Genomic DNA, 11,711 nt, shown 5'->3' with positions numbered 1-11,711 from the left:
GAAACCTAGGTTCGAATCCACCAGACTACCATGGTAGCTTGCTGGCTCACCTTGTGTGCCAGCCACACACACACAAACCAACCTGCTTCACAGGGTTATTAGGATAAAATGAAGGATAGAGCAACATATGCTATTTTAAGCCCCCATTGGGGGGAAAGGCAGCATATAAATGAAGTAAATAAAAATAGTACTACTCATTCCTGAAGTTTGCTATTGGGAGGATGGTGATATGCAATACATTCCAGGAACTAAAATTATTATCTCTTATTTCGGAGAAACCATATGTGAATAAAATCTCTGTACATATATGTGTGTGTGTGTGTGTGTGTGTAGCAATAATCTATATACAGGATATTCTGTCTAGAGGTGAAAAGATGGATACATCACCTGAAGCAATTGAAACTGCATCTAAAATAGCTTTCCAACATCACTAAAAAAATTCCTTCTAGAGTATGTTTTGAATAGATGAGGGTTTCACATCTGTTTAGGTCCCCTTACTATTTAACAGTACTTTTCCCACCCACCTGATAATATGTAGATTTCATCATGTAGTTTGAAAAATGTACATGCATGTCCTTTTCTTCAAGAACACATTCAGGAGACGGGAGATAATGCACCTGTGTTTCTTTTATTTTTGTCCTGCTGATCACAATCTCTCTCCTGTGGAGAGTGACACAGCTCTGCTGAGCACACATTGCCATGAAGACTAGTGGTGGCAGATCTGGATCGCTAGTCTTGTGAAGCCCGGACTGCCTTATATAAGACTGACTCTAAACCAGCAGTGCTGGATTTGGAAGGCCTATATGCAGCTGGAGTACCTCCACATTTTCTTCTTAACTTGAAAAAACAATTGTGCCCCTAAATATGAAGGTGGATAAAGATGCATATCCATGCAACCTTGGTTTATTGGGATTTTTCTGGAATTGGGCACTTCTTGTTTCCAGCTCATATTTGGCTCTTTCAGGCGTGTATGCCTTAAACTGAAGCAACCACAACTCAGACTCTAGAAGAGTTCCCATATGTTAGAAGGGCTGAGTGCACTTTTCTCTTGTAACAGATACGTTGTTCCAAGTGAACAGTCAAAGAAGCTCACCTAAAATCTCCTTGCCCATGGAGGTTTTTAGATGTTTCAAAGCAAGTGGGCTGTCTTTACTTTATCCAGAGCTTGAGCTGGAAAAGCTTGCAATTTTTCAAAGAGAATCCAGATATGATCATGTGTGTCTGTTTCCAAATGAAAACATTCTGTTCAACTCCCATATTGCCCATAGATCCTTTCTTAAACTTTAGCTTGGTGGAAACATTGCCTTATGGTTCAGTCCAAGTAACCATTGTAATAATTTTAAGTGTGTGTTTCTTAAAATGCTTGGTGTGTTACAGAAGAAGAAGGGGGTGAAAGAGGGATGAGTGAGTGATGATTGGTTGATGACTGAGACTGAGAATATAGGAGAAAGTGAGAGGTGTGAGTGGAGTGAAATTTGATTGGACAGTAGCAGTACTCTAGGGGCAGAGTGAACTGTGTGAGAGAGAAAGCACTCATTCCAGGCAAAGCAGGCAACCTAAGTGGAAGTCTGAAAGGATTCTCATTCTAGTTCAGGCAGGCAATCTGTGTGAAGCCTGAACTGTGTGTTTCTGAGAGAAAATATTCATTATTCCTAAAATATACAGACAATCCTTGATTGAGCTGGCACATGACATCCCATGCACAGGTCATTTAAGAATTAGTAAAACCAAGAAGAGGTTAATGAAAGAATATTACCGGCCTAGAATTTCACAAGATGTGAAGAATGTGCTAAAGCGGTGAGATGTGCTAAAGCGGTGAGATTTGTCAGAAGGTGGGGAAACAAGGGCATGAAGCAAAAGCTCCTCTCAATCCCTTACCCATAATTGCAGAAGCCTTCCATAGAATGGGAATTGACACCTTACAGATAGTCAGACAGGTGGATGTGGAGGAGGTCACCCTTATAGATTTATTGGAAGAGACCAAGCGGGATAATACACTTCAACATCAGGTTTGGGACTATCAAATAGATCCTAATATCAAAGATAAAATCTATAAGCTCCTAGAGAACTTTCACAGTCTGTTCTTTAAACCTGGCAGGACACACTTTGCTGAGCATCACATAGAAACAGGAAATCACCTGCCTATTAGAATGCCACCTTATAAGGCAAATGGGGAGGTGCTGAACAACATAAAATTGGAGGTGTAAGAGATGCTAGCACTAGGAATTATACAGCCATCTGTTAGTCCATGGGCTTCACCAGTGGTACTAGTGCCTAAGCCAGATGACACCATCCCCTTCTGTACAGATTATAGGAAGTTGAATGCGATCATGAAGTTGAATACTTATCCGATGCCTAGGGTGGATACATTATTGGAAACTTTAGGAGCAGCTAAGATTATATCCACCATCAGGGTTTTGGTAATTAGGGATGGAGAAAGGGTCTCCAGCTTCATTCCAAAGACTAATTAATTTGCTGTTAAATGGAGTTAACGAGTTTGCTGTAGCATACATTGATGATACTGCTATTTTTAGCCAGACCCTGGGAGAACATTTAAAACATTTTGAAGTAGTACTTAATAGAATGAAGGAGGCAGGGCTTACCATTAAGGCTAACAAATGCCCGTTTGGATTGCCAAAGGTTACTTATTTGGGTCACAGAGTGGGGAATGGAAAAATATCACCACTGTGGGATAGAATGGAAGCTATTCAGAACTTAGATATTTCCCAGACAAAGAAATAAGTAAGAAGTTTTATTGGAATGGTGAACTATTATAGAAGGTTTATTCCTACTTTTGGAGGGATAGCAATACCCTTACATGAGTTGACTCAAGAAACAGAACCCAAACAAAACAGTTTGGAATGAAAAATCCAAGAAGCATTTATTACTCTACAAGTGCTAACATCAAAGCTTATCTTAAGAGCACCAAACTACAGAAAAAGGTTTTACATCGCCACAGACTCTGCAGCGAGCATTAGGTGTAGTGTTATTACAGGAAGATATCAAATACCAAGTAGTTTATTTAAGCAGGAAGTTGACAGAGAGAGGAAATATTCCTCAGTGCTTAAAGAATATCTAGGAATAGTGTAAGTTTTAAACAAGTTGAGAAGTTACATACGATGACAAGATTTCACCCTATTAACAGACCATTGTTCTTTAACTTGGCTTCAATCAATGAAAGATACCAATACCCAGTTACAAAGGTGGTCTTGATACATTCAGGAATTTAATATCAACATCCAGTACATCAAAGGCAAAGATAACATAGTAGCCAATGCCTTATCTAGATGTGAAACCAGGCTGGAACAGAGGAATGTCCAGTAACAGCAAATAACAACTTGGCAGAAAAGGCCAAAGTTGAGATGACCTCAGCCCAGCAGTGGAACATCCCAGTGAGGAAGATGACACCACAGCCGAGGAGGAATGCAAGTTAAAGAAACCAAAGACTTTAAAATAAACAACAGAAGAGTGAGAAATGGACTTACCAGAACCTGCAGAGACTATAAAATATTCCCTAAGCCAGAGGAAGCTGCACACAACTCTTCTGGAAAAGAGATGTGTTCTGGTGGGGGAAATGTGTACTAATTTTAAGTGTGTTTCTTTAAAAGCTTAGTGTGTTTTAGAAGAAGAATGGGGTGAAAGAGGGATGAGTGAGATGATTGGCTGATGAGTATAGGCGGAGTTGAGAAGCGTGACAAGTGAAATCTGATTGGACAGTAGTAGGAGTTGAGAAGCGTGACAAGTGAAATCTGATTGGACAGTAGTATTCTAGGGGCGGAGTGAACTGTGCATCTGAGAGAAAACATTCTTTCTGGGCAAGCAGGCAGCCAGTGTGGAAACCTGAAAGGATTCTCATTCTAGTTCAGGTAGGAAATCTGTGTGAAGCCCGAACTGTGTGTTTTTGAGAGAAAATATTCATTCTGTCTACAGCAGGCAAACTCTGTGTGCCTGAGAGAACATTATATATATCTGAGTGAGAGATTAATCTGTCTAAAGCAGGCAAACGGTGTGCCCCTGAGAGAGAAACTCTATGTATATCAGAGTGAGAGATTAGTCTGCCTAAATCAGGCATGCTGGGTGGAAAAACCTGAATGAATTTAAGTCTGTATGGGGTTTATTCTCTTAAAGACTTGTGTGGAAAATTACTTTGTGTGACTGAGGCTATGTAAAGAAACTTTAAGAACAGATAACTATATTTGAAACCATCAAACTTAAGAAATAGTGTGAAACCAATACGCTTCATGTAATAATACAAGTTTATTTTGGTTTTTTTTCCCCCACCCAGAGTAATTGTGATTTCTATACATCCCATTCTTATCCTCAGGGCTACATAGTTCCACAAAGGAGCCTAAAACTTGGGCCCATTATTCAGGGGGAAAATTTAATTAGTTTGGAATTTTAATTCCTGGTAGCAGCATTACCTACCCAGAGGGTGTAAGAACAAGAGGGTTTAAGGCAAAATCTACACGATATAAAAGGAGTTGTGACAACCATCTTTTTTATTTTTGTAGGATCTCTTAATTACAATTCTAAAGATGCCATAGAGATGAAGAAACCTGACGAAATTCAACCATGTCCTTTTGAGGAAGAGAAAGAAATGGTGGAACTGGAAGAAAAAACTAAAGTGCTAGAAATTGACTTTGCTGCACTTGGAGAGGAGTTAGAGAATGAAAAAAGCAAGAGTGAGGGCTTGGCTAAAGAAGTTGCTAATTTGTCTCAGGCACTTTCTTCTTCAGAGGAACAAGCTTCTAGCTTGAGAAAGGAACTGCACCAACAGCAGGCCAACAGTGATGAAATAACATCTGAGTTAGCTGGCCTGAAACAGCTAAATAAAGAACAAGAGGAAAAGATACAGGTACTGCTTAAAAAATTAGAGACTGTGAGCCAAATGATTGCAGAAAAAAAATCAAAAATAAAAGCAGTTGAGGTAAAAATAGATGAGTTAAGTAGATGGGGCTCAAATGGCCCTATAGAAGAAGCTGATTTGTCAAATCTGGAGGAGATGGAGCTTTCAAAAGATGGGAACAAAGACATTCGAGTTCTCCGTCGAAAAAGCTCATTTCACTGTAGTATCGAAAGTATCTGGGAAGTGAGCAAACACATCATTACTGTTTCTTCTCAGAAGAGCAGTCAGATTGAAGATCTCCAACAACAAGTAGAACAATTGCAAAGGAGGACCATGGATCTCGAAGAAGAGAAGTCTCTGTTGAGCGAGGTTTTGAGTCAAACAGAAGAATCTTTGAAGAAAAAGGAGCATCTCCTCGGTCAGTTGCAACACGAAAATGCTGTCTATTCTGAGAAATATAGAACAGAGGAGAAGAAAGCTGTTGGTTATCTTGAGAAAATAAAAAATCTTGATGACCTCTTGAAACAGTGTAAAGCAAAAGAGGCCAATATAGCTGCTTTGGAACAAGCACTTAAAGAGAAAGAATCTGCTGTTCTAGTTGCAGAAAGAGAAGTACGTGAGCTGCAAGGGAAACTTGCTGTTTCAGAATCTAAAATCAAAAACTTAAATGATCAGGAACTGCAACTCAAGAAAGAAGTTCAAGAGCTGAAGAATAATATGAGAAATGTTGAACTTCTGGAAAAGGATAGAGAGGAATCCAAGCAAGCTATGGTGCAGTAAGTAACCCTTTCCCCCAACTATATACTGAGATGAACCAACTCTACAGAACTTTAGTTTCTGTGTGTTTATATTTGTGACTTATATTGGATTTGCCAGGGTCAGACCCTATTTAACTTTATTAATTGAAATGGGACATAATCCCAGTGTATTGATTGTATTACATTAAATGTATAATTGTAAATTGGCATGTTTGTACTTGTACTGTCTCTAGACAGAGAGTGATCAAGAGATGAATTATGAATAAAGATGTGCCTTCAGGTTGCCTTTTCCAAGAAACTGCAGCTGTACCACTGCAGCTTTAGCAAGGGAGGAAGTCCCACCAAATACTGTTGGACTTCATTCTTCTAAATAAGGGTGTGCAATCTAGATCCAGGATTTGGGGAAAGGCTGGATTTTTGCCAATCTGGCTAAATCTGGCTTTTCTGAATCAAATCAGAGAATCCCAGATCCGATTCAGGAACCCAGATCCAAACCCCCATATAAATCTGGGAAATGTGGCCTTTGGCTGGCTCCTTCCTGAGCTTCTCTCACTTATCCATAGGATTGGAGTGCATTATTTTTGTTTAAATATGCTTTGCAGAGTTCAGCTTTAAAAAATTTGTTTGGTCTTTAAACATCAGTATTCACTACACCAGGATGTTCTTTTTTTCATGGTAAAGACCTGAAGGAGTAAATGTAGAGGAGCTCCTTGGACCCTTCTGAGTAGGCCCCACAGTTCCAGTATACACCCTATATTGCCACTCTCTAGAGTTAGCCACAGCATCCCTGCTGCTTGGTCACATGCCCTTATAGAACTTTGTTGCTTTTTGGATAAACCTGCTCCTGGACTGTGAGAGTGTTAGAAAGCAAGTGTGCCATGCCTCCTGCTTCTCTACACACAATGATGAAAAGAGCACAGGACAGATCACTCATCACAGTAAACAAGGTTCCATCATGGCCCTAAGCCTAGGGGGTTGGGTTATTTCTCGTGATGAAACACCACCTGGTCTGTTTCCTGTTCTCATTTCTCTTGGCCTGCTGTCCATATCCCTGGCCTTTACACCAGTGAGATCATAAATCCAGCCCGTCTCTTCCTGTCATGTGACCATGATACCACATTACTTGTCTTCAGCTTGCAGCTCACTAGGCCTTGTGCTACGTCTGAGGACAAAAGGTGGGTCTAGCGTCTAGGCAAGTTGAAGGCTACTGTGTTGAATGAAGCATAGGAAACAATTGAGTCTAGGAGGTAATGTTTTTCATATATATTTGGCAAGAGAAGAAGCCGCTTTTTTAACAGGGCTTTGTGGCAGTGATCTCTGCCCTTATTCAGTACAATACTTGAGAGCATTCTCATGGAACTGTACAACAGAAGTTTGTTCTCTTGCTGTGGAATCCGCTGGAGCCTAGTTTAATAAAAGCTGCTGTCCTTGGTGCTAGCTTTGAGGGGGCAGAGTTATATTTCTGGGTAGTGTCTGCTATCACAGGGTTAGCAGCAGCCACTTCATGGCTCCAGAATGCTGCTGTCAGGTGCTACTGTAACTGGTGTGTTCTGTTCGATTGCTTTAAAGGTGGGTCAGCTGAAGAGTCAATTCCAGCAGTATGCTGGAGCTGACAGGCACTAAAAATGCACTGTTTATGCAGGTGAGGTATTTAATATCTATAGTGTTAATAGCAGTTGCTACTTTGCACAAGACTGCTGCTTCCCTTGTTGGGGAAAGAGATGTGTCTGTGAAGTAGAATGCAGTTTTTGATTTCTCTTCCATAGGAGAAGATCCTCGTGCAGGTCCATAGCTCATGCAAGGAAGCAGTTTTCGCTCTTTATTCTATTGTAGGCATATAAATGGAGACTCTTCTGGGTTGCAGAGACTGTATGGGTTCATAATTTTTTCTGCCACTTAGTGAGCGCCTTTTGGGTGGTTTCCTAAAGGCAAGGTGGTGATCATAAATTCATACTTCTTCTGGTTTTGGCCTGCTGATACTGGGGAGAAAACGCTAAATATTTGCTATAGGTCTCCAGGCAAGGGCTGGAGACCGAGTTGAAGAGTGTGCAACATGTCCAAAGTAAAAAAATATCTGTTGAAATTGGGTCTTGCAGCTTTGCCTATTCCTTTAAAACATATTTTCCCTTTTCCAGGTTGAAGAAAGATCTCCTGGAAAGCACTGCTTTTTCCTCCCACTTGCAAGTAGAAGTCCAGCGGAAAGAAGAAGAATACACAGACCTGAAAGAAAAGTTGGCTGATGCCAAAAAGCAGATAGAGCAAGTTCAGAGAGAGGTTTGTAAGAGCACCAATTCTGAAGCAGCACTCCTTCAGTCCATATGCAAATCCTCTATTCTTCCTCCCCATTCTGTCCTTCCCCCTTCCTTTCTTAGCATCTTAGTGTAGCCTCCACTGGAGATTGCATGTCAGGTAGTCAGATAATGAGAAGAAGCCTACATCATATTGATGACATATTATTGGAAAACAAACTGCAAACCGTAGGCCTAAGGTTAAAATGATCAGGCAGCTGTCTGCTACCAAGAGTGCCTTAAGGCAGGTGCAGAGTCAGTCATCAAAATCAGAGAGTCACGAGCACAGGAAATCATTCTTGCTTCCTGTTCCAACCCAAAATAACAGGGGACTCACAGGAATGGCATGAGTGGGAGATGGAGGTCCACAACAGGAGGGGGAAATTGGCAAAACTTGTCTCTCCCCTTCCGTTAGCAGAAACTTTTCATTGCATGCAGCCTAATATGTGACACTCCTTTTCTGGATCATCCAACAGTTCTTTCTCCTTGAGTTTTATGGCTTAGCGTCTGGTAGTCCATCAGGTCTTGCCTCAGAAACCTGAGAACAGTCTTCTGGGCATGGTGGACCCTGCAAACATGAGTGTACTAATGTTCTTAGATACAGTTTGTCCTTTTCCTCGGTGCGCCTAACTGCAATGCATACTAGCTAAATTGAAACTGTGTGATTTGCTTTCAGCAAAGGCCTAAAAACATGCTTTGAAATGTGTTAGAAAACCATAATGCAGCATTTACACAATTTCCACTTAGTCCTCAGTGGGCTTGCATTACGTGACTCTCTTTTTATAGGTGTGCACTATGCGTACCGAAGAGAAATTACTGCGGAACAGAGTGAGTGAACTTGAAAAATCCAAAAACCAGCTGACTGAAGAGCTAGAAATCAAACAGCGAACAATCCAGCAGTTTAAAAAGGTATAATGAAATGTGTTTTTTATTCAGGTAGTTCTTAAGGTAATCACAAAGTCCAAAGAGCTAGTATAGTATAGTGGGGAAGGATATGAGCTAGGAAATCTACAGTTTCTGTGTCACCATGGTCAGGTAAACCACTATCTTAGCTCTCTTCCAGCTCCCATCGGCACTGGTGGTGATTGCCATGGCCTGTAAGGTAGGCTGATGCTAACACTGGATGTTAATTAACAACAACAACAACATTCGATTTACATACCACCCTTCAGGACAACTTAATGCCACACTCAGTGGTTTACAAAGTGTGTTGTTACTATCCTCATGACAATCACCCTGTGAGGTGGGTGGGGCTGAGAGAGCTCTTAGAAGCTGTGACTGACCCAAGGTCACCCAGCTGGCTTCAAGCGGAGGAGTGGGGAATCAAACCCGGCTCTCCAGATTAGAGTCCTGCCACTCTTAACTACTACACCAAACTGGCTCTTCACCAAATGAAACATTTTGCATTGCAGCCATAAGCACATTTAAGCGTTAATGTCCATTGACCTCAATGGACTTAGAAGAGTATAAGTGTTGAACGTTTTAAATGCACTAGTACATGACATTTGTAGTAGAGTTGCCATTCTTAAATTGGCAACCCCTGGGAGATTGTGGGGCAGGACTTACCCAAGCAGCATCCTGAGATGCCACAATGTGGTATCACCCCATCACGGGGCACTCTAAGGGCCTTTTCCTCACTCAGGGTTAAATCCAGCATTTATAAGTAGTTGCTCTGATCAGTGTTGATTCAGCTTGGCCTTTCTGCCTTCTGCACTGTGTGGTGCAGATTTGATTTAGTGTCTGGATTTTCATTCCACATGTTAGAGGACGCATATGTGTGGCGTCAGGTTTTGTGATCTACATCACAATCTTTTTTTTTTTTTGCTTTTATGCATGTGTTGCAATGTTGCAACAACAGGTGCCCAGCATTTCCCTCCCCTTACAAGTTCTACTATTGGCTGATTAGACAGAATTTTGGCGCTCAACGATGAAGCGCCACTATTGGATGTATGCAGTGACCTGATCGTGCCTGAGGGCGTGGTCTGTTGAGCAGCCCTCCGCTTCTGCGGCGTCTACCATTTTGTTAGCCTTGACAAAATGGAACCCGGAAAACCCTTTGAACTGTAAAAGTAATAAATAAATAAAATAAATAAATGAAATCTTCAAAGGTGCACAGATGTGGGGTCTGCTCTACCTTCAAGCAAATGTATTTTTATCGCATGGGCTGGTTGCAATGTGGCAGCGTTGCAGTCCTTTAAAAAATGCTTCAGTGTTGCTACAATTTGAAAAGTTAAAAAAAAAAATTAAAAGGGGCAGGCGAGACTTCTTCTGGTGCTTGGAAGGTTTTAGCAGGCTACCTGAGAGTGTGGTCTTCTTAGACAGTACTAAAAAGTAACATTTCAGTGTTACTACTGTTTTTTTTTAATTTAAAAAATGGTGGGAAAGGAGTTTGAAGAGTTGAGGAGAGTGGGAGTGGTTACTGGTGGGCAGCTAACCAATCAGCTCCTGGGGAAAGGATCTGGGGAGAGGAGAAGCAGAATGGGAGTAAGAGTTCTATACATGCATAAGATGCAGGAACGGCTTCAAAAAAAGTCATAGTATGTCTGCAGGGAAAAAACTCGGGGGAAAGATGGAGCATATTCGATTCTGCATCTCACGCCTCCCTTACACGTAGGGAACTCTGGAGATCAAGAGAAGCAGAATGGAATCTGAATCACTGCAATTTGACTATGCGGAACGTCCCTAAGATTCACCCAAAACTCATGGTACCATAGAGTTTGGGGTGAATCCTTGAGTATCCTGCAACATGGTGACGTCCCTTCTGGTTATGTGGTGGGAAGAGCCATCACAGGATGCTGGTTTGCTTCTCTTTCCTCCTGCCACTCTATTGAGCCAATAGGGGGTGAAGGACAAAGTTAGATAGCAGGAGGTTGCCTGCCAAAGCAGGCAACCTGACCAACCTATTTTGTATATACATACACAGAAGGCCACTATTAAAATTTCCACCTATGGGTCTAAAATAAGTCTAGGAAGAAATAGTCAAGAACTTTGTATGCTGATTATTTGGATCTCTGCAGGATCTGGCAACATGCTGGTGTGTGTTTGCAGTGCTTCTTATAGATGCAGCCCTTTCCTGGATCAGATCACATGAGCTGCCTAAAATCGGTATGCTCTACCAGACATTGCCTCTCGACTACCCACACTGGCCTTATCCTACTATCTCTTTCCTTTGGTAAAGATCAAGCCACTATTTTGCTATCATGCAAAAATGGGGAGGAGGGGTTTAAACTTTTGCTTAACATTCTTTCTGCGAAAGAACGTAACTGTAAACACACCACTAAAAATAACATTTGGCTGGAACTTGGCCTTCAGGTGCATACTCAAAGGAAGTCTGTCATCGAACAGCATGCTTACTGTTTAATTGTTCACTGTATAATGAAGCTTTATTGTTGGATCTCACCTCTGTGTACCCTTCTTCTCTCTTTCCTCCCACCTCTAAATTAGGAAGAACTTAATAAGAAGCTGGAGGATATTTTACAGCAATACCAGAAAGCATGTAAAGGTATATGATGGCAAAGAGTTATTTCCCCCCTCCATATCTTATTAAAGTGTAGCATAAGCTTGGTTTATATAAGCTGCTCTTTGTATTAGTATTATTGATGAGGATTTGAAAAATTACATGGGCTAATGTTTAATAAATTTTAAAAACTGTCACTAAACCAACTTTGAACAATGTATTGTCGAAGGCTTTCACGGCCGGAGAACGATGGTTGTTGTGGGTTTTCCGGGCTGTATTGCCGTGGTCTTGGCAACTTTGAACAGGTTTGCCTGTTTCAGGGCATGCTTATTTGATCACAGAATGATCCCAAGATTTTCAGG

The 11,711-nt window shown here is 41.2% G+C and overlaps 1 protein-coding gene across 1 annotated transcript in view; it reads left to right on the top strand.

Annotated features, from left to right (window-relative positions):
• The window catches only part of KIF20B (kinesin family member 20B), a 55,358-nt gene that overhangs the window by 21,952 nt on the left and 21,695 nt on the right, over positions 1–11,711 (top strand). The window contains exons 19-22 of the mRNA XM_054982943.1: positions 4,512–5,622; positions 7,740–7,878; positions 8,679–8,801; positions 11,337–11,394. Coding sequence (XP_054838918.1) covers positions 4,512–5,622; positions 7,740–7,878; positions 8,679–8,801; positions 11,337–11,394 — 1,431 coding nt within the window. The remainder of the gene's footprint in view (positions 1–4,511; positions 5,623–7,739; positions 7,879–8,678; positions 8,802–11,336; positions 11,395–11,711) is intronic.

The sequence above is a fragment of the Eublepharis macularius genome, chromosome 6 (genome assembly GCF_028583425.1).
Source record: "Eublepharis macularius isolate TG4126 chromosome 6, MPM_Emac_v1.0, whole genome shotgun sequence".
Classification (NCBI taxonomy): Eukaryota; Metazoa; Chordata; class Lepidosauria; order Squamata; family Eublepharidae; genus Eublepharis; species Eublepharis macularius.
The sequence above is the reverse complement of the archived record's forward strand: the minus strand, read 5'-3'. Positions and strand labels throughout refer to the sequence as shown.